This window comes from Ambystoma mexicanum, chromosome 5q, assembly GCF_040938575.1.
Source record: "Ambystoma mexicanum isolate Mex_15411 chromosome 5q, UKY_AmexF1_1, whole genome shotgun sequence".
Classification (NCBI taxonomy): Eukaryota; Metazoa; Chordata; class Amphibia; order Caudata; family Ambystomatidae; genus Ambystoma; species Ambystoma mexicanum.
Window position 1 is genome coordinate 646871549 of NC_090933.1, and position 24209 is coordinate 646895757.

The following is a 24209-nucleotide window of genomic DNA, read 5'->3' on the forward strand; positions in this document are numbered from 1 at the left end:
GTGTATGTGGCGCCACAGCAGCAAGATGCAGCTTGATTGAATTATATATTTTTTTATTTATTATTGTTTTAAACAACTTTTCAATATACAAATTCATAATTTTTAACTTTAAAAAGCATACCAAATATTCAATTTATAATGTACAGACTCAATTTACAATGTAGACTCAAGCAGCCAAAATATAGTTCTTCACTTAACAACAAACTCATATATATGCATAATACTAGTTGTTAAGATTAAGACAGACACTCAGACAGTAGTAACAATCAAAAAATAAGAAGATGATTATTGCATACAACTAATTCATAAAACCTGAGTTTGTAGATCGCTAGCACAATTTAGTTATCACAGTTTTTACTTGTCCAATCGGCTTAGTTGCTGCTTGAGACTTTGTAACTTCCACTCATGAAGTGTTACCCAAATCCAAAGCCATTAAAAATGTAGTCAGTGCTATCTGAGCCCAATAGTTATTAGAACACAATAAAAAAGACCAGCACATATCATGGTCAACAGTTTCTATGAATGAAATCACTTTTGAGAAGTGCATTAATCTTTGAGCAGTTAATTGAGCGCAATCACAGACCAAATGTTCTAAGGATTCGATGGTATTCGGATCTCTACAGAATCTGCAGAACACAAGTTCCTGAGGTCTTAAATTACCTCTTACCTGGACTTTATAAGTAGGCCATAAATCAAGTTGTGCTCTTAAGACCCCTGCTCTTAATATTACAGATGGGAATTTTAACAAATAAGTCTCAGGACTTTTTACTGCTTTAGGCCAGAACCGAAACTTACATGGCTGACGATACTTTTCACATTTGTCTATGGTAATAACCCAGTCTAATTGGTACATGTTTTATTTCGACTTTTCTGGGTTAGTAATTAGCATGTGGATAGTTATATTTGCCTTTGCTAGATTTTTCAGACAAAAGTCAACCCATAGTTTTGCAAAGACCTTATCTGAAGACAGCATATAGTTGGCAATTGTCGATAGCATATTTACTTTTTGATTTGATTGAATTATAGATCAGACCTATGTTCAGTAGTTGTGAGAAAAATTAAACTATGTTGACCACAAAGTAGTTTTATGGGTCTACATCATAATTTCTGCAATCAATTACATATCTGTTCCATTTATTGAAACAACATGTCTGTGTGGGTATGTTCTCACTAAGAATGTCGAAGCACCCCCGTGGCAGCTTCAGATGACTAAAATCTATGATCTCAGGATGCACGTTGTCATCTTCATGGCTTGTGGGTTTGGGTGTGCTGTTTGATGATGTTGCATTAGCTGGTCCGATTGTGGGAGTAGCTTGATTGTCAGGTAAAGCCCCAGCTGTTAGATACCAGAATGGTCGTGTCCAATGTAGAGCAATGAAGATCAATGCCATTCTTTCCTCTGGTATCTTGTGTATCGCCCTGTCCAGCAGTGATGTCAGTGGAAAAGCCAAAGCAATTGTCCCCAACCATGCCTTCCACAGGACGCTGCATAGAGATGCTAGTTCTGGGTATCCGAATGTAAAGTTGTGGCACTTTGCATTTGTTACTGTCGCAAATAAGTCTATAACTGGTGTCCCCCTAGGTTTTGAAAATCTCTGAATGGCTTGCTCTTTAGTTCCCATTCGTGTTCCTGCTGAGACGGTTAGGTAAACAGTTGTCTACTTCTAGGACATGTTGAGGTTGTATCCTTATGTGTCTGGCCAAAAACTATTGCCAAATTGTGCTGTTCACAATAGTTTGGGGGAGTGAGTGGCCCCCTGTTTATTCAGATAGAACATTGTCAGGTGGTAGCTGTTCTGAAGTATATGCTCTATCAATGTATTTGTGATTTTAAGCTGCGCATGTTAGCTGTACTGCCTTCCATTGCAGTAGGATGATATGGAGTTAATTTTCCTTGTACAGTGAGGGAATCCAGGCGCTCTCCCCATCCTGATATGGACACACCTGTTGTAATGTGCACTTGCACCTGGGGATGCACAAGAGGCGTCCTGCTGACATGTTGTATTCCACCATGTAATGCTTCTTTGACTTCCTTTGTAACCACCAGTATATCCTCCAAATCCCCAGAGGTTTGTGAACATTGGCTGTTTAGCCACTATGTACTATTCACATGGACTACCTTCTTAGAGGAATGATTTAAATGCAGGATGCCATCATTCCTAACAGTTTCAGCACATTTCGTCCCGATATCTGCTTTCCCACCTTATAAAAAAAAGTAGAATGTGGAATGCTTGTACGCTCTCCTTTAACGGGAAGACAAGAGTTAGTTTGTTGTTTATCTCAGCACTCACAAACCTTTTGATTTTCTATGTCAGGCTTCACATTCAGTAGTTTATTGAAAACCCCAGTTCGTATAGTAACGAAATTGTTGTCTGAGCGTGTTGCATGAATTGTGTGTTGCTTTTCCTGGTTATTAAATAATCACCCAAGTACATGTAGACTTGGATTCCCTCCCTCACAGGGATACAGATAGGAGAACCAGAACCTTTTGTGAATACAAGTAGTGCCATTGCCATGTGTGTCAGAACCAGTGAATACGCCCTGAGAAGGGGAAGAGGGAGTCCACCCCAACTTCCCATGGGTGCCTGGATGTAGGCAAGCCCCCTGCCCACCCCTCCTTACCAGCATTCATGGCGGCCTCCAGGCCACGGAAGAAACACTGCAGACGCCAAGCAGGATGCCGGGGTACCGCAAAGCAGCGGCTTCCCTGTCAAGGGGTACCGCAGAACGCAGCAACACCGGCAGAGGACGCGAAAAGGGATGCGCAGAACCAGAGGGGTGCTGCTCTATCCACAACACTGGGCAGCAAAAGAGCTCAGCGCCAGCTAACAGTGTCAGCTGGAGCCCAGGCGGGGGGACAAATCCACTAGCTCATCAGGGAATTTAAATAATGAAGGCCTTAACCACTATGCCACCAAGAAGATGTTGTCGTGTAGTCTTGTCTTGTCACTGGCGTGTGTGCTTGCTGTAAGAATGTTGGTGCATGAATGCAGCTCAGGAGAATGTTGGGTGGATCTGTGTGTGTGAATGTTCTGAGAGTGTCAGTTGGGAGCCTGAGCTGGGGATGGCTGGATGGCCGGTGGGTCCACTCCTTTGTTATGTTTATACCCATCCATGTTCCTGTCAGTGTCTATACATGGCTGTACATATATACAAGAGAAACTGGAGTAATGTACATAATGTACATATGTAAAATAAAGCCTTGCCTGGAACCAAATCTAGACTCCACAGCAGGTCTGTGTTTCAGTGATGTATCTGATGTCTAGTGAAAGGCTTTACAACAGAAGATATCATTAATTATTATCAGAGGCCTTGAATTTTCCAGCATCCAGGGACCACAGCAGGGTCCATGTTGGAAACGGGTTCGGGCTTACTGTCCTTTTAAGCCCTCCAATTTTCTTCCCCTGTCCCACCCCCTGGAGGCAGGTAAGTGCTTGTACAGGGTAATTTGCCAAACCTGGGAGGGGCTGGGGTATTTAAGGAGGTGTGTCTGCATGGGCAAGTGTGGGTTAGGACCGGAGGTGGTGGAGTAAGTCTAAGAGACCAGTGGAGGTGAGAGTGATTAGAGCGCAGAGGCTGTTGTTAAGGAGCTGGTATGTGGAGTGTTTGTGTGAGAGAGGGAGAGTGTGAGTATTGCAGATAGAGTAGTAGTAGTGGTGGACTGAAGTAGTGGTAGTGGTAGAGGTGATGATGGTAACTGGAAGTAAGTCAAGTAGGTAGTGGGAGTAGTGAGTGAAGGTGGTAGTGGGTAGTAGAGGGGTATGCAGAGTACCATATCCCTGGGGGTCCGACCAGGGGGTACTGAGGAAGATGAACAGGGCACGATATCTCTGAGTGTCTTAGAGAAGTAAAGGTAGTAGGGAGGTAGTGATAGTAGCAGAATAAAAGCAGTTAGAGCGGGAAGAGCGACAGTGAGTGGGAGAGTAGGTAGATATTGGTATAGACTGAAGTTGACAGTAACATGGTTGGAGGAGAACAGTTTAAAAGTAGGGTCAGGTACGAGAGGGTGTAAAAGGTGTGAGCATGACACTAGTCGAAAGAAGGCACCATTCCCTATTCCCCTAGTACTAACCAATGACCCGAGAGGGAAAGTTAGAAGTTGCCCTAGGAGTTAGGTAGCCATTGTTTCAGGGCAAACACCTACAGTGTAGAGAGAAGAAAGACAGCTAGGGGTTACTGAACTGAGAATTACTAACCACCCAGCGAGGGACATCTGGGCTAGTGTTGTGGGAATCAAGCCAGGGGGAGTCGAAAGAGGAAAGGGCTGTGTCATGGTGCGTGCTCCAAAACCCCTGGATCTGTTGGGCCCATCCCAGTCCCCACCAACCAGAAGGACTTGGCAGGCCCCAAGGAAGTGCCCCAGAGTCTCATGGACTCAGTCCGTTAGCGCCAGGCTCATGAAATGGGCTGAACTTATGGAACTACTTAATCTGCCTGTGAGGCTGAGTCTTCTGTTGAATCCAGGGTGTGGCAGAGGGACTATTTTTCCTGAGAGACAGGGTGTGGTAAAGGGACTACTTTACCTGGAACTACTTACAAGGCTATATAAGCCACACCCTGCAAGCAGAACACGCTTAGCATTATTCTGTACTCCTGCAGCGTAACGCTCACCGTGTCTGCTCTGTCCTCGAGCTTCTTCAGGCATGCCCGTTGGTGCTTTCCATCCATCGGTACCTGGAACAAGATAAGTAGAAGAACAGGAGTTACTACAGCGACAAGCCCTTACCTGCAATTCCGGCCATCGGTCTCATCTCCGGCTGGTTCTCTGATCGTCGCCCCTATAGGAAAAGGACTCCCATGCAGATTCCCGATATTCACCTGGAATTCTGCATCCTCCGGGTTTCTTCAGAGCGGTTCTTCCATTCTTCATCTTGGGGCCGTGCCGCACCTGCAAAAGGGGAACAGAAAACAGCAGGTTAGTCGCACACCATACAAACGAACATTTACTCAGTCATCCGGCGCCACTCATTCGCACCTGTACTCACCTTGAGGCAACCAGCTCAGCATCCGAAGAGGGCCCGGATGACGCATGACACTGCATCTGCAAGAAAGACAAAGGGCCTCATTACAACTCAGGCGTTAAGGGTTAACAATTTAAGCAGCCGTTAAAACCCATGGCGTTAACCCGCCTTGGTGCTAATTACGGCACCGTAATTTACGGTGCCGTAATTAGCGCCTTCCCCACTCCCATTATGCCCTATGGGGCAAAAATGGGAATGGGGAAGGGTAAATGGGAAATGGGGATTTACCGCCCCACTCACCTTGGTGGTAAAGTTGGCGTACTTACCGCCTGGGTCGTAATGACCCCCAAACACGTTTAAAGCCTTGGGACAATATGAGCATCTATACCAGGCTGTTATTGAGATACAGACTCAGCTGATTATCCAAGCATTCTGAAAAAGCAGCAACAGCACTCTGGAACAGTGAAGTAACTGTGCCCAGAGAAAGACTGAGCCTACCGCGCCCCTGCTGAAGATCAAGCAGGACGGAGCACCAACCTCACCAAACTCATAGGTGAGCAGGAGAGGAGTCGGGCACCAGAAAGTGGCAGGTAGTGGGGCCAATCCAACCCACTCATAGCGAACTTCTTGTTTCAACATTACAGGCTAACGCCTTCTGGGGAGATGACAAGGGAGAGGACACTGCTATACCATCAAACCTACACCAGTGCAGTTCCCGGTCATACGACTATGTGCTACGCCCCCGTGGAGACCAGGTGAGCGTGACAGGCTGGCCCTAGCGCCAAGTATCCCCAGCCCCATTAGACCCCAAAGCACCTTGCAAATCAGCCATTCTTACCATCAAAAGTCTTTAATAAACACCCTTGAATTTACTCTAGGAGTCAGCATGGTTCTTTGTGGTGGGCCGCCCTGTCACACATGCCAAAAGGAAGTGCTTTGATTTGATGTTGTTTCTATCCTACCTTAAACCTGGAAAATTTTGATTGTTCCTGAAACATGGAAATATGAAGGTATGCATATTTCATGTCCAGGGTTGACATTTCTTTTATTTTTTTGTTTCAAGCACAGACCTAGATTGAGAGCAGTGGGGCGCTGTACAGGGTGTAGGAAGCCAATGTTTGGGCAGGCATCTTTTAACAGTAGCGCAGTACTGCAAGTTGCAGTCTGTGTGTCGGTCTGCGAGTCCATTGGGATTAGTTCTTGTAGATGCATGTGGTTGTCTTTCTTAAGTAGTAGTAGTAACTAGCAATAAGAGTTGTTCTTTTTTGAGTCTTGATCTTTGCGGGGAGGTGTTTTTTGTTGAGCTTTAAACTGTATGCAGTGTTTGTTGGACCCACCTGGCTATGGTTACTCTTTCCCTTAAATGGTTGAAAATAGGTATTCTTCCCCCTACTGGTGTGTGGTGTGGGTGGCATCTTCCATGACCTCTTCTTTGCTGTTTCTAGGGTTGCTGAGAAGTTACCTGCGTGTGGTGGTGTAATGGATGCATCCCAATTTGGATAGGAAAAAAGAAAACAAGCTCTTGCTCCACTGCGCTGTCCAACCTTAGCTCTAATCCAGTACTACGTTTGTGGGTTGGCACTGAAAGGCTGCAACACCATTGGGAGGTGGAGATCTTGAATCCCTATAAAGCTTTGGTAAGGACCAACACACTGAAAGTGTTATTGGTATGAAGGGATTTGCTGTCTGAAACCTTTTCTGCTGCATGGTGAGCCTCTTTTATGGAAATGGCTACCTGTTAGTGTTACTAGGGTCTTAAACAGTCTCCTGTTCTTTTTTTCCACTTGGCCTCATCCGCAAGTCTTTCGACTAGATCACCACAGTCAACTGGCTTGTCTATCAAAGTTCCCTGGTTTCTGGTCTAAAGCTTGTGGCTCTGATCCATGTATACCTTTGCATTAATGTGGCTCCAGCAGCCTGTCTTCCTGCTGTTTCTGCAGCATCTAAGTTGTAATTGATGGTAGCATTTGCTGACTGTTATCATTATTTTACAATTGTCTGAGCTCTAGCCTTTACAACAACAGTCATCTCCTCTATGAGGGTACTCATTTAGTCCCATGGCCATGCTTATTTCTTGTCATTAGTGCATTGGCGTGGGCAATTCATATATTGTATGCTGTGGAATTAGCTATGTTATTGCCTAGTAAGTGCATCCTTTTAATTTCCCTATCAGGTGGACTGATGGAGCTAGCAGACATGTATTTTCTATCCTAGGATTAACATGCTTGCAAGTAGCTTGCTTTTTTCACAGTTACAAGTAACTGTTTATTTACAGAACATACTACTGGATTGCTCTGCAAGATTTGTGTAGGTTCTTCTAGAGCGCCTTCAATAAAATCCATACCTTCTTTTACCTCTTGGGCTTTGATCCCCAAGTGATTTGCATTCCCTTTTAGTAGAACACTATATGGACTGTATTCTTCCACAGAGGAAGCTGAGGCTGGTGGTTCTGTCTTCAGGGGAATCAATAGGATAGTCTTCTGGGTCACCCTCTTCTTCCACATCTCTGGGTAAGTCTCTTGTTCCGCTTCCAGGTCATATTGAGTGTCCACTATTCAGTGTCTGCACTGGGTATACACTATACTGTAGGGTGCAGCAAGGGCAGCCATCACCAGTGAATACCACATAAATACCAAATAGTCCAAAAAATACTTTTCCTTTGATATTTAAATCTGGGATTTTGCCTTAGCAGTGCCTCTGGCAACGCATAGGGGTCAACGCTTATTCTATTATATACAGCACACCAACTCTCCCGTAGAAATGCTTTGAGGTGATTATTTTTTGGAGTATTTTTATATTGTGTGGTTTTCAGCGCCCAGGGTTCCAATTGCTTGGTTGGATTTGATTCAGCTCGGGCCTTGTCATGCTGTCATGCTATGGATATGTCTCACAGAGAATTCTAAATAGTAATGTGAGAAGTTGGGGATATTCATTTCTGCTGATCGAGGCGGCAGCTGCAGTTTCCAAAGTGATCACATCTAGATGGTTTTCCACCGTGTGGGAACCTTTGTATCATTGCATCCATTTCTTCTATAAGACTTTTCATTGGTCTAAGTGAGAGCAAAGAAATTATGTAGTTTATCCTGGGTGCCATGTTCATTTTCATGAAGTTGGCTTTCCTCCGCAAGGAGTGTTTTAAGAGTGACTATCTATCCAAATACAACTTTATCCTAGTTAACAGTATTGAAAAATAAATCTGCATTAGTTCATTCACCTCTAGGGTAAATCATACTCCCAGGTATTTCATTTTAGCTGGACACCATGTGAAGCTCCATTGGTCGAACATATGTATCTTGCAGGATTTTGAAATGTGCAGGATTTCTGATTTGCTCTACTTTGCCATGTAACCCGAAATTCTAGAGAATGTTTCAATCACATCCATAAGGGAGGCCATGCTTGATTCAGGATCTTGTAGACCTGCTAGAAGGTCATCCGCATATAATTGGATCTTCCCTAATTCTGTCCTGTAACCAGATTCCCTGATGTTGCTACCTTTTCTTAACATAAGAGCTAAGGGTTCCATTGCAAATATGAAAAACAGGAAGAAAAGGCAGCAGCCCGGTCCAGTCCGCCTTTGAAGGTTGAATTTCTCAGAGACAGGCCTATTAGTGAGGACACTGGCAAAAGGGTCTGTGGAAGCAGGTTAATCAATTGCAAACGTTTTGGTCCAAATCACAGCATCCTCAGGGTATTCCGATTCAAGCCTATTGAAAGCCTTCTCAGCATCTAGAGAAACTGCAGCACAAGGGGTTGGACAACCGCTGCCCTTGTTCTATGTTTAACAATAGTTTTCTCATGTTGTCCGCCACACATCTTCCTGTAATGAAGTCCACTTGATTTTCATGAAGCCACAGGCGTATCACCTATTACAGCCGCTTCACCAGGATTTTAGCCAGGATTTTGCCGTCTGGGTTGATCAGACTGATAGGTCTGTAATTAGCACAATGAACAGTGATTTATCTTTCTTTATCAGGACAGTAATTAAGGCGTGCCTCAGAGTTTGGTAGAGAGCCTGATTCAAAGGATTTGCCAAACAGGTCATGGAGGTGTTTTATACAAGAGTTAGGCAGATTTCTGGTAACCTATCCGTAGCAGATGTTTTGTTTGTGTTAGGGCTCAGGATGGTCTAGCAGATTTCTTCCATTGAGATTGTATCCTCTAGACTGATTGCAGACTTGTTAGTTAATTTGGGTAGGGTAGTCCTGGATAGGCGAGCCTTAATGTCCGTAACCTCACATTTGACCTCAGAACTGTAGTTTTTCATAAAACGTTTCCGAAATTCACTGTTAATTTATTCTGGTGACATTGTTAGGTTGTTCTTATCTCTAATACCCGTAATTACTCTTTCACTTGCCGCAACCTTCAATTTTTGGGCATGCAGGTGCGCACGTCTTTCTGCTTGTTTGAAGTAGTTTCACACCTAAAGATGGCATAGTCCACCTTGACAGAGATGATCTTATTCAGTTCGTTTGCCTCTTTGGACAGAATGTTCACCTCATTTTCTTTTCTGTAATGTCCAGTCATACACATTATTACCCCTCTCAGGTAGAGCTTCCTATATGGTAGAGGCTGACGTATCTTCTCTTCTGTTGCGCTCAATAAATCTATTTCCTTGATAATTTTGTCTTTGGTGATTTAATTCTGCAATATGGATATGTTAGTCCTACATAGAAAGGATTTGATATGTGTGCCTCAATGCCAAACGGACCTAAAAATATGTGCATGGTTTGTTACTACTCAGAGATGGGCATTATTGCAGTAACAACTTGAGGTCACGTGGCCCGACGCCAAGAAGAATTTGCTATATCACCGACTTCTTAAAGCGTGCTAGGTGGATGCTAAAAGGAGCTATACTGTATACAGAGAGCAAATACAATAAAATGATCAAATGTTGAGGTACAACAGTGTAATTATACCCGATTTGGTTCTGCCATTAAAACAGTGAGTTCTAGAAGGGGGTGTCGGAGAGAATTCATTTATTGTTGGGAACAGATGTGCCAATGAAGGCTTCTGTATTTATCCTCGGTGATGACATACATGACCTACCTAAGGCTAATAAAACTTGGTTGGTTGGGAGAGATGTATGTTGGCCCTAAAAAGCATTCTGCCCAGGGGATTAATGACCACTTGATTCTTACCATACACACACTCTTTGACAAGTGTAATATATTGAATGTATCCATTGATTTGCCCTGAGACAGTTTTACCAGCAATCAAAACTCTGTACAATGTTTTAGATCAGTAAAATAGTAAGATTTTTGCTTTTCTAAATGGCATCATCCAGGGCAAGGGTCTGCTAAATTGATAGTTTTGCCTCTGGAAAGTGGTCTCTCAACATGGTTGCTACTGGTATCGAGTAAGACTGACTGTAGTTTTCCTGAAGAAATGCGACATGTCAAAGATGGAGAAAAAAAGATTTCCTTCTGAGTCATTTTTTAATATTTCTTGGCCTCCGAGTTTTGAATTGGGGGGTGGTGAGGGGGGGTGGTGGTGGTGGCGGCGGGGGGGGTGTGTGCGTGCGTGTGTATATATATATATATATATATATATATATATATATATACACATACACACGCGATCCGAATAATCTCAGACCCATAACAAACTGCAATTTCATCCTCAAAATCATGGATAAAATCGCCACCATGCAGCTCCAGGCACACGTAGAGGAATCTAATTCCCTCCACCCACAGCAGTCTGGTTTTCGCCCCGCACACAGTACCGAGACGGCCATGTTAGATCTGCAGACCAAAATGCTCGGTATTATTGACAAGGGTAAGACAGGCCTCCTCGTTCTACTCGACCTCAGCGCCGCATTTGATCTCCTCGACCATAACCTGCTCCAGAATGCGCTAAAAAAGACCACCAACTGCTCTGATGAAGCCATCAGATGGATAATGTCCTTTCTAAAAAACAGAATATCCAGAGTGCACTGGGGGGACAAGTTCTCCCTCGAAAAATAAATCCTCTGTGGAGTTCCCCAAGGGGCCAGTATGTCACCCCTACTGTTAATCTTTACTTAAAGTACCTATGCCTTGTTCTCGACCACATAAACACCTATTTCACTAACTATGCTGACGACACGCAGCTTGTATTCGAACTAAGTGGCAATTATCAGAAATATAGCGAGCAACTTACCACGATATACAACCACGTGGAGCAATGGATGGACTCCAATTGGATGTGCCTAAACGGAAAAAAACGGAACTCATGATTTTCGGCTCATCCTCTGCTCTTGTTAAGCTACCCTCATCCTACACATCCTTCCACATTAAAGATACCCCCATCCCGGTCCTAAGCAAGGTTAAAACCCTAGGTATGCTGCTAGAAGCATCGTTGGGTGCGGACGCCCAAGTACAGTTCATCAAAAAAAAACTGTGCTTACCACCTCCGTCTAATAAAAGCCATCAGACCTTTCATATCCGAGGAAAATTGTGCGACCATAGCAAGAGCCACCATCTTGTCGCGCCTTGACTATGGCAACGCTCTAGTCCTGGGTGCCTCCAAGCAATGCCTACAAAGCTACCAAATTGTACAGAACAACGCGGTAAGAATTGTCAAGCTCAAAACTAAAACAGAGCATATCAGCAACTCCAGAAGGGAGCTTCATTGGCTGAAAATCGAAGATAGGGTGCATTTCAAAACCTTAACCATCGTTCACAGATGCATCTACGGAACGGCACCAACCTACTTAAAAACTAGGATCAAACCATACGTTCCTAATAGAACACTGAGATCATCCCAACTTGGTAAAATTGCTACGTCACCACACAAACTCAAAAGTGGCTTAGGTAGAGCCTTTCCAACCCTTGCAGCCAACCTTTGGAACAACCTACCAGACCACCTTAGACTGGAAACCAACTACTCGCGTTTTCGCAAACAGGTAAAAACCCATATCTTCAAATAAACTGCCATCACGGCATATACCTCAGTTAGCTTAATTCTATGTGACTGTCCCGTCCGCTCTGTCTAATCACTATCTGTTCCGTCCGATCTCGTGTCCTTGTTTCTGCGCCCCGAGGCTCGCGAGCTACCGGCGCAATATAAATATTAAATAAATAATATATATATTCATATATATATATATAGCCAAGACAGTGGACTTGGCGTGCTGTTTAATGGCAGCTGTCCTTTTCTGCATATGTCCATGTACCACTGTGCTCTTTTGTTAGGCGGCTGCTTTGGATGTTGCCTTCTTTTTTCAGAGCAAGATCTCCTTTTCCTTCAACCTGGAAAGAAGTGTTATCCCAGTCTCGGTGTAGGATTTCTCTTGGGGATGTTTACCTCAGACATTTGCCCATCATGTCACGTAGCTCCATGTCGACCATTTTGTTGTGCATGGTGGGAAGGGGGTGCAGCTGTTTTGCAGCCTTTGCTGCTTCTTTCCCCTTCGGTTCCTTTAAGAGCAGTGAAGGAGGAGCACAACTCCGAACAAAATTTCTCGTGTTCTGAGTCATGCTTCTCCCACACCTCGAATTCGACTACCTCGAGTGTGTAACTAGGCCGTTCTTCCCTTGATAGTGTACCCCACCCTCTGTTGTCTTTGGTTTGTTAATGTTCTAGCTGTAAACCTTCTACAGGCTGCACTCTTCTACTCCTTGTGGATTTTAGGGAAGCAGTCTCTTTACACCGAGTGTGTCTTTGCCCATGCAAAGTTTGCATTGCATTTGGGGCACAATTTATTTGGAGTTTTCTCAAGGAAGTCTCCTGGCATGGGGGACTGGCTATGCAGTGTAGAAATGTAGCGGAGGTCTCAGTAAAATTTGCATCCCCTGTGCCTCCCAACAAACCCAGAATATGGCTCGATAGATGCTTCAAAGCAGTCAGTGTTGTCTTTCCTCTGCGTCATGTTGTCAATGATGGTTGAAAAAATCAGTAATGTCAAAAACAATTTGAGGGCATAGGCACACAGAGGTATTGTGGCTTCCTGTACACATAGGAGATGGATAGCATGACAGGAATGCCTACGTTGAGGCCCATTCTTGCTTTGGAAGGAAACTAATGAAACGCAGTAGACCAACCAATGGCTGGATATTCACGCCCCAGAATACAGTATACTTTTTTTTTTAACTAGAAGCAACATTATTCACTTTTAAAATGATAAAACTGCACGAAAGCTTTCAAGGGACATGAACATTCACCACCATAAAGTCGGCAAGGCAGTCAAGCAAACGCATCAACTATGAAAATGCTTCAAATCGTTTTAAAATCTTTATTAAAACACCACTGCTTTTAATGCATTCATTTCAAACAAATCAATTGTAAGCCACAGAATTGTGTTTGGAATCTTTAAAGGAATGTACAACAAGAATATTTTGTATCTAGCACATTAGGCCGCAGAAGGGTTTCATAGCACTGCAGGGAATCACAAGAGCTGAAGTAAGTAAACAAATGGCAATACAGCGCACAAGTTACAAACAAATGCTTGAACAGGGCATTGAGCATCATACACCGGATTTACCCACAACCACTCATTTGACTTCCCCACTCCTGTGCTCAGTTTTGGCATATCAGACTTTCAAGCCATTGAACATTTTGAAGTTTATGAAGTGCTTAGAATAGAGACCAACCATCCTTCGAAATCCTGTATCGGCCTACACAATAAGGGTGAATGCTCCAAATCCAGTTTCTTTTTCAGAATGACCAAAACATATCAATAACGCCCACTGAAAGCCAATGTATGTATATTGGTCCCATACATATTCGTTGTGGATATCCTGAGTCCAGTCCTACTGCAAACCATGCTTGGCCACTGGACAAGCAGACCAGACTTCTTCCCCAAGCACAATCTGTTTAGAACATATCATTTGAAGTAATTCCTTAGACGTCACCTTCTTGAGCTGAAAATACAACTCTCCTATACTCTCGCAATCATTTAACTGATCTTTGGACAAGCACATAGCCATGCGTGATGTGGTGCAGATCTAATGTGCTCGGGGTCAGAACTTGTGTATTACAGAATATGGGAAGGCGTCCATGCCTTCAGTTCTGTGTGAATACTGCAGTTAGAGCCAGGAGAAGCCATATAACACTTTTGAAGGTAAAGGCACTTGGTATGGTAAGTTGTTAGCACAATTAACCGACAGTTGTTGAGGTGGAGTGTGTGCATGCTGCTTTGGCATACGAGGACATGGTTTCAAAATAAGCATGAACTTTAGAGGGGGTAAATGTGATGCCATGACCTTAACAGGAGTGTTAATATGAGGTTTGGGATTTTTCAGTAGTATTTGAGGAACATATTTTGATAGTATACAAACGGCAAAATAATGGCCTCAGGAACGTCGTCTGTGCAAGTGAACTCAAACCCACAGTATATCCACACACACTAAAAAACAATTACAGAAAAATCAGAAAGTATAAAGATACTAAAATTCGTGTGTCCCTTAAGAATACTCCACGTTGTGAAACGGAGCAGATAGGTAGTCAGTTTCCAAGCTGAAATGTGAAATATTAGTTTAAAGCTAAAACACCATAAATCTGTCGAAGAACCACAGCACATAAATAGCAACAAAAAACAGAGGACTTAGAACCAAGACCATTTTCATATTCCTAATGAACACGAAGGGTACTGTGGCGATTCAGGAGGAGGATGCGGCCACTGTGTTGACGTTTCCACTGCTTGTTTATTAAATTATAAGAATAATGCCTATCTTTCCCTATGGCTATGAGAGTATTCCCAACCTAATAAATAACTAAGGTGCTTGTCAGTCATCAGATCAGAACGTACCCACTATAAAAATATTCAGCTGTCCAAAAACTAGTTCTACCTGATTCTACCACTATTCTAACCAACTACATGAAGCCAGTAAAAGGACTCCCTTCCCCTGACTGATTCTTCTCAACGAGTTTCTTCCTCACTCCAAAGTTCTTTTAGTAGGCTATTTTTTTAATAGTCTCTCATCACATTCTGTATCAGTTCTTGTAACTCCTTCAATAGATTTTTCGGCTTACTTTCCTTTCTTTGGCAATGTTCACTTGATCCCCTGTTGCCCTCTGTCTAAACCTTTGATCCAGGCGGCCATGCCTTTTTGGATTCCTCCGACATATATTTTCTTTTCTTATCTGGGATGGGGTTTCTTGGTGATTAATGTTCTCCCTTTTCTGAGGTGCTTTACTTAGTGTTTCTCCTTTATGGGATATACTAGCCTTCACTTCACACTCATAGGATTCTCTTTCTGAAATTCTCCACTCTGCACTTCTTGTTTTATGGGATAGTTTTCCCTCTTTCCATGGAATTTGTATCAAAGGCTTAATTTTCTCTCTTATAGGTTTATTCATAATTCTCTTTCTCGCAGTGTTACAATTCCAGTTGATCACGTTTCTATTCCATATCTCATTGGGATTAGTTTTTCCAGATGTATAATGATTTCCCAGCAGCCTCCAGGTTCTCCTGTTCTCCCTGTTACCTCTGGATTGGTAGGGAAATGGCCCTGGGACCAGCACTTGCTCAGGGTTCTCCTCTTGTCCCCTGGTTCACTCTCTCTTGCACTCTGCCAGCGTCCCGCTCTTGGTCTTCTTCTCTGCAACCAGGTATGGATGCAGGTAACAGGACACCATGCTGTTCGCTCTGCGTGGTAGTTTCGGTGTAGTTGGACGGGGCCCTGCCCACCACGAAGCTGTCGTGCTCACGCCACCATCAGAACTTGGATTACCATCTCAATGGTTTTTTAGTGCCTGTGAACGCTGGGCCACCAGCATTTTACTCGCGCATTTAGACCACTTTGGAAAGTCGCGGGCTCTGTGGCTCTCCTTGGCTCCACCTCTCTCATCTGTGATGCCGTCAGGGGGCTTCCCCTGATTACACTCTCTCTCTGCTTCACCTCTCTCTCTGCTTCACCTCTCCTCAGCGTGTCCTTCCTTTCGAGTCTACTCTTCTCAGTTAAATGGAGGTTTCTCCTTAAAGAGACAGGTTCTATATCTTATTTGTGATGACATAATCTGACTTAGTCTTCAGGCAAATCTCTGTATTTCATACTGTTCTTTATGTCTGATAGTCCCACATATGCCATTGAGGTGAATGGCTTAAGGAGTTCCTCAGAGGAACGGGAGTCCTTGTCCCCAAAGGGGGAGTCTCTCCTGGTGAGGTCCCACTTACCTCGACACCTAGAGAGGGTGGGGTGGAGCAGGCTCACCTCCAAAGCCTCGAATGGGGGGTTCTCCCCTTAAGGGAGAAGAATCGAATTCCCTGGATTTGTCACAGTACTCTTATTGCATTAGGCAACCTGAATAATGATCTGTACAGTAAGCAGATCAAGGAGCTAGACTGGATGAAATACTTCCCAGCATACATACTCAGTGTACTGCAAGTCATGAAGTTGATCCAGACTACACAAATGGGTGAGAGAACCCACGCAGTTACAAAACATGCTGCTCTGCCCCATCCAATTCCTAACAGATCTGGTGTCCTCTGCCACCTATCTAGCATATGCCATCATGGATTGAAATGTGTAGTTCATGTGGGAGGAGCATATGATTTGGTTGTACTGCTCCCATTCATTGGTCTGTTTAATGCCACCCGTTGGCCATGTGTAGCCAAATGGAAACTAGGCTTCAGAATTTTCCTAACCCTCTTATCCTTATTTAGGTATGCAACTACTGCACACTACTCAAACGCATTTCATTTCATTCTCTTAACCATTTCGCTGTATATATTGCAGGGAGAGATCCCCCTAGCCCCCAATTCCCTCCATATATATTATTAACTTTACCCACAACCCCACATATATATGCGACAAAATGGGACTGTCGAAGTTTGACATTTTGGTATGCACAGTAATGGAATGTGCAGTGATGGCATGATACCGAAACTAATATGATTACATGACAAACGTTGATTTTGGTCCCCACATCCTTCGGCTACATAGTCACATGTTCAAAGACTCTCAATTTTATTTAATTTAATTCAACTATCTGTAAATAGAATTTGTATAATATCACCACTCATAGCAAATTAAGATATATACACATTCACCAATAATGTGAGTGGGATTCCGCATTTAACCTAAAGGAAAAGGCTTCATACAATCAATGCTAATGGAAAGACTAAACCATGTCAAATCGCATTTACAATATGAGCTAGAACGATGGCAATGACATCCTTAATCTATAGCAACAAACAAACTCATTGGTCAAGTCCAGTCCCAAAGTCCACTTCCTACACCGGCATCACACAACTGCAATTCTTGCTGAAAGCTTCAGAAAAACATTCAGCTTCTATAGGCCATTTTATTGAGAATTGCCTGGAGCACCTTTGGAAAAGAACATCTTGAAGGCGTGTGAAACCCCTATTCGAAAATTCTGTTGATCGCACCTTTTCGACCGCACCATTGAGAAAAAGAAAGTTGAGAAATGGAATATGTTCCGAAGTTGGGATAAGGCATCAAAGGTGGAAAGTTCGGGGAGAGGAGTCTCAAAGCAGAGAAGGAGAGGAGAATTGAAGTGTTGGGGAGGGAGAGATTGCAGTGAAATGCTCCTTTTTAAACAAAAAGAGCAAAATATGAATGGTAAAAAAAAGAATGAAGGGCAAACATAGGGCCCAGGAGATGAAGTTAATTCTTAAATTGATGTAGGAATCCCCAATGATCTATACATTAGGTTCTATCGCACACCTTTGACCCCTAGAGGTGGTTTTTTGCTTCATGTGTTACAAAGCGTACTGACATACAGAGGCCACCTCTGAAACCTCGCTCGCCGTCTGTCTCCTTATTTTTTCTTGTGTTGTATTGTAGCAAGTACGTGCTAAGTAACTGTGGGTCAATTTCGCCCCTTAGGTTGATGCGCATACTATAACTTGTAACAGGCTAATGGTCAATTTGTATATACAAATAAAAGAGACTCGCATGCTGGGCTGAAGAATGCAATGTACTGCTCCATTACTGAAATCAGCTGGTGTGAATCACATGGCTCTCCACAAAGAGATGCTAGTTTCTGGTTGCAATATTACGTTAAGGCTTGTGCAACATACATATCGTCCATCTGATCGATCCTACAGCACTGTTTAAAGTATCTTCCCCAAAGTTCACTGCGTGAGGTAAGAAGCAGGAGAATTGCGATGATCTTGGCTTAGACCATCCATGCAAAGATAAATCGCTTCCATTGTCTTCAGTGGTTCCCACCACGGCCCATTTCAGGGCAAAGCTAAAAAACAGATATATTGCCAAAGATAATATCCACAAACTGAAGCGGACAAAAGTAGGAAGAAAGGGAAGTCCCCACGCATTAAGTAATTAAGATACCAATATTACAACAATAGTACTGTAAGAACGTTGAGTACCCACACTATGGAGAGAAGTCTAGCAGTGTAGAGTGGAATACAGCTCAACGCTGTATTCCCCCAAAGTTCAATAACAGCCTGTTCATTTTCATACATTTGCCACATCTCACGGTGAGCCCTCTTGGCCCCCACAACATTTGGGTTGTCACAGTAATGTATCATGTGACTAATCCATTTGGCATGTACTCTATACATAAAACCGAAGGCACTTCCTTTCGTGAATGTAATCCGTGTCAAGCAAGCCTTCGTAACAATACTTTGGATACTATTCGCCTTAGCTTGTGTATATTTCCAAAGATGATTTAGCCATCGTACGCTTATCAAGGATGCTAGGCGAGACATATTACATTCAAGAAGAACGCATGCGAATCGGGTGCTTCTAGGAAGGCGCAATAAGGTTTTCAAGCATGTGAGCTCTAATTGCCTCAATCTATGCAATAGCTGGTGGGACCATATGTCTGCTCACTATGTGACAATGCAGACAATCTTGGCATTATGCATGCAAATAATAGTTTTAATTGTGAGGCCATCATATCTTCATGCAAAGGCTCGACTGACTCCAGTATACTCACTCAACTGCACATTTTCTGAATGGTTTGATGGTCAATAATAATTCCAAAGTATCTATATATTTTTACCACTTCCATCTTTTCTTTATTGATGTGCCAGTTCATCCCCTGATGCCCTTTGGGTCTGAAGACAAGCATTTTGGTTTTATTGTAGTTAATATTTAGACCATTCAGCTTGGTGTAATCGCCAAGCTGAATAGGCAACTTTTGTAGGGCCTTTGGGATATGGTCCAAGATGGCAATATCATCAGCGTAGCTGAGCCATTGAATCCTGGGATTTCCCAGCTTTGGAGGAGTCGCAATACGATGAACAGGAGCCTCTCCCAGGTCAGATTGATAACCATGAACTCCCTGTTTTAGACCATTATACGTGGATAATGCAATCCGTGGCCGCCCCTGTGCCATCCATTCTGCGTTGAACTTGTGTAGCTGTGTGAAGTGCAGCACTCATTCAACAAGCCCTGGGGAGTATTCCACATAGCAAGTTTCTACCATAACCGTTCTCCGTCAATAGTATCGAAGGCAGCCCTAAAGTCTATACATGCAACATATATGTTGTTTGCTTCCGTGTGGCCCAAGCCTGCTGCACAATAGTAGTTAAAGCCATCACACTTTTTATGGTGCCAGTGCCCCTGCAAAATCCCATTTCATTATCCGACAATGTTATTATGATCCATCCAGTTTAGTAATTCTACCAGCACACGGGCAAACATTTTCCCGTGGGAATCATGCGATAATTACATGGATCTGTGTGTGCACTCTTTTTATAGGTTGGTGCTATTATACTCCTCATTCCAAGTGTTTGGTAAGCTATTCGTTCCGCTAAGTGAACCAAACAGGCCATGCAGCAGCGCAGACCATGTTTGTGGATTTTGTTTTAGCTCTAGGCTGCGCAAACCATCTGTTCCAGGTGCTCTCGATGAGTTAATGAACTTTATGATGTTCAAAATGTCCTACATACTATGTGTGTAATGCCAATTGCACAGTACAATCTTATATTTACATTAATGTTCTACCCACTTCCCCAAAGTCTTATTCCTCCCAGCTGTTTTGAGAGGCACCACCAAGCAAGTTAGAGTGTGAGATCCATTAATGACACTCCAAAATAATCGGTCTAAAGTATTACATTTTTCCCATTATTTATCTAGTTTGTGTGTTCTATTCCATTTGTGGTATGCGGCACGCACACCATTCACTGCTTTAGCATACTTTTCAAGATCCTCAGAAATATGTCCAGTTCACAAAGTTCCCGTCTGATTCTTTTTTCCTGCAGCATACTATTGTCATAATGATGGGCAAGATAAGGCGATTTAGCTCCTATAGAATCTGTATGTTTCTCTCCCTTAATTCTTGTGATACATGAAACAAACTGTTTAAGGTAGGTTTCATACTATGTAATATAAGCTTGATCTGCTTCCAGGGGTGCGTTGCTGTTAGACCTTCCAGTATTTTCATAGCAGTATCTGTCCAAATGTTTGTGCTTTCTCTATATTAGTCGTAGTCCATCTAATACGTCTCGATCCAGAGTTCAATTCTGTTTAACACTGTGAAGCCCAAAGGATACAACACCTTGTCCCACGAGAGTCCCTTTTTATTACACTGATAGGGTTCAATGTGAGTTGCTTCCCAGCAATGTACGTCATCACTAATATTGTCTATAGGTATTTGGCATTGAAGTCACCACACATTACCACAGTGATGTGAGATTTATGCATGATGATGGTTTTCTCAGTTTGAGTACATTTAGGTGGTCATTCCCGCCAAGGGATCATATATGTTGATCAACAATAGTTTCACACTTTTGCCAACATTCTTTTGTAATTCAATTTCCCCTATTAAAGTATTCTGAGACGGGAAATCAATTTGAGTGATATGGTGGATATTCTTAACTTTAAACAATAATCCACCTTTCATTCTTCCTTTTAGACCCTTTGTCTAATTATATAGTAATTATTTATACATTATATATGGTGTGTCTACCTGCAATTACTATTAGGGAAACAAGCCCGGTTACCTGCAATGCCCAATTCAAAATGTTGAAATATTGGACATTAATCCCTCATGATCCACATAATGGGAATTTCCCCTAATGTTTCATGAGATTAGTTTAAACGAGCTATTAGGGTCATTGAGGAATTTGGGGCTGCAGCACCTGCGGTAGCCAGTACCAGTGATTCTCGTTTCTAGAGATCGAATTAGCCGTACATCCTGTAGTGCTGACTATTCTCCTCCCAATTTGGGGCGCATGTGCTATAGTATTTTCTAGTTTTAACGCCTTCCCAGCAATCAGAATACTGTTTTGCATACTAGACGTTTGCACGGATTTTTCCGTAACCCCACTGATGGTATCTCGAGACTTATTCATCCCTCCTTTACAAATACTGATCCCAACACCAGGAGATCACATTTGGGTATCAATAATCGTACAATCATATCTCATCTGACCAAGATCAGTGTCATATAGTTTGATATAATCCACGGCCTGTTCAGTTCTAAAATGGACAATTGAAGTGGCCATTCCTTCAGTTTCTAGTATATCAACAATGTCAATTTCCTCCGTGGTGATACACCTCAATGTTATAATTGTGTGCAACAAATCAGCAATCCTTTGTCTGTTGAGATAAAGCTCACTACCTAAACAAAACATGCTTTGATTGTTTTGTGCACAATAGAATTGGGGATCAGTTTAGGGAACTGCCCTTGACCTTCTTATATCCTTCCCCTCATCGACCATTGTTGCTATAGCAGAGCTGTCATCATCACTAGTGGCAGTTGATTTATTACACAACTCTTTCTTCTCAGGGGGGCGCAATATTCGGTCGAAAAAGTACTTTGATCTTTCGAAAACATCTGTTATTCAGAGTCTTCCTTAATTTACCGTTTGCCATATCGTTGCTTTTTGTCTTATTTTTTTTTCTCCTCTAGATCTATTGAAGTAGGAGTGGATATCATTATGTAGTTTCTGCCCTCCTGTGTTTCCGTCTCTGAGATACTGAGATAGGAAGCGCAGTTTATATGACTCCTGAGTAACTTTTCTTTTTGGTCCTAGGATGAGATGTCACTTCATAAAGGCGATTTTCATTCGTAGTCAGTGTGGTACTCGAGTTATGTTTATGCAGATTTCTGTTCTCTCTTATCTTTTTTCCCTTTTCTTCCTTTTTTTGTGTTTGCCTACTAATCTGGTAGGCGGTGACAATTACAAGTCTATGTTTCCCCCTGCTATTGTTTTTCTTTTAGCTTGATTATTGCAAGACTCATTCTGATTGTCCCGAGCCATCAAATATTCTGAAAAAGAAGCTAATTGAGTAATTCATCAGTTGATTTTCTAGAGTGTCCTTTCTTGTACAAAATACAAGCGTACATTCTCAAAAGAGACCACAACAGGAAAACGTGCTGCGTTCAATCTGACAGACACGCACACATTACCAAATGAACGTCATGCGTGCTAAGGTAAGCAAAAACAATACAACAACAAAAAAATAACAACGTCAATATCCAAGACTGTGGAAAACCCGGATGGTGGAATGAGAGGAGAGAAAGCAGAGGAGAAACGCAGCCTACAAGCACCTTTTACTATTGCAGATTTGGTGAAAATAGCAAGAAAACTATAACTTAACAGGAGTGTAACTGTTTCATAAACTTTAAAAAACAAAATCCAGTGAAAAACATTTATGGAGGCCTGAGGCATGCGACACTCAAACCTACAAATTACTACTTCAGGTAGGGCTAATCATGTGCACAGTTACAACAGGTATTAATTACAAATACATTATTTAATGCAATTACATATATTACTATAAAATAAATATAAAGGATATTGTGTGCGTATTTATCAATATAAAGTGGTCTTGTATAGTGCACCTCTGCCAAACAGAGAGCATCCGCAGCACAAAAGAACTTGGGAAATATGAATTGCACACTGACAGAAGTGCGTTAGTCACAGTTCAAGAACCGCACGCGGGCTCTAAAGTGCGCTAAATCGAGCCGGCGAGACTGCTGCTGGTCGCTGTTGGTACTACAGAAACATTTCAAACGGCACGAAAATCTGCCTGCGGACGATGTTCCTTTTCCTCTTAAGAACAAAACAAGGGTGGGAATGTTTGCGTGGGCGCTTCCTGGCGACTGTGAATTGCTCTGGGGGGCATTCCATCATGCTTAGCTTGTTTGTGCCTTCACAGAAGGTGTGCACCTATATCCAAGTCAGTCTTAGCCCTGCCTTCAAAACATGGTGGGCGTCTCTTGGAGTGAGGGCCTGGTTGGTCAGCTGAGACTGGACTGATCCCACAGGGGCAGGGATCAAAGCTGGTTTACACATAGTTGTGACCGTTAGGTAATGGCACAGACAAGCTAACAATAATGGCAGGGAATACTTCCTAAAGGAATGCCGTATGGGTACAAAACTTCAGGTCAAGGTCTAACATCCATCAACTTTAGCCATATTGCTGCTTGACCAGAGCTGTTGATTCGTACCTTTTAAAGATGCTTAATTAAGCACCTTTAAGTGCTGCAGCACTCGCAGATGAGTGGTCACATGACGTTATGCCCATGTTTAAGTCTACGAGTTATGGACACTGTGCAATGCCATATTCAAATAAAAGTGTCGAACATGCATTAATGTTCCCATCAGGTTTATGCAAGTGGTAAAGGGTAAGACCACATGAAACCTTTCATCTTAATATTACATTTGTGCATGGCGCACTCCCGCGTGGCACCTTCTAATTGGTTAGTTGAGAAGATGCCAGGTCCAGCGGTGGACTGGGAACCAAAAGAGGCCCTGGAAATAATTGTCAAAGTAGCCCCATATTACACAAGTTCAGCAAGCCCAACCCCTTTCCTATGAGAAGATATGGAAATAAAATAGGTTATCGCACAGAAGAGGCTCAGGCTGGCGAGGCCTGCTGGGAAATCTCAAGAGTTCCTATAGGCCAGCCTGCACCTGGCGAGTTCACAGGTATCCCAGAAGCAACGCTGAAAGTGCTTCCACACAAAGGTCAAATGGAAACGCCTCAGTTGCCACCAACAATGGTCTTTAGTTTGGCAATTGCATAAACTCGATGTTTCCATTTGACTTAAGCCCAGGAAAAGCCGACACAGGGCTGATACCATCTCGGTCATGATGGCAAGGCTGTGGAATGGTTTGGAGGGAATGAAGCAGAATAGCTCAGCATGAGGCATTTCTAAATGAAGTCACCTTATACCTTGTCTCTGGCAGCCAGTGCCATCGGTTGTTGAGACACACATTGTACACATATGGGTCACGGAAAGCCACACAACACATCACAATCTACACTTAATCAAAGAAATAGATTTGGTCGAACACGGAGAAGCTTGCAGTGTAAACGGGGCAGTAGTTCTGTATCAATGATTTCATTTCATCTTCTCTGCTCAGGAAATGGTGCCCATTTT

General features: G+C 42.9%; 1 protein-coding gene across 1 annotated transcript in view; it reads right to left on the reverse strand.

The window, feature by feature from the left end:
- Positions 1-4637: 4637 nt before the first annotated feature.
- The window catches only part of GGH (gamma-glutamyl hydrolase), a 367715-nt gene continuing 348143 nt past the window's right edge, over positions 4638-24209 (reverse strand). The window contains exons 9-10 of the mRNA XM_069622120.1: positions 4819-4888; positions 4638-4674 (exon numbers count right to left, since the gene is read on the reverse strand). Coding sequence (XP_069478221.1) covers positions 4638-4674; positions 4819-4888 — 107 coding nt within the window. The remainder of the gene's footprint in view (positions 4675-4818; positions 4889-24209) is intronic.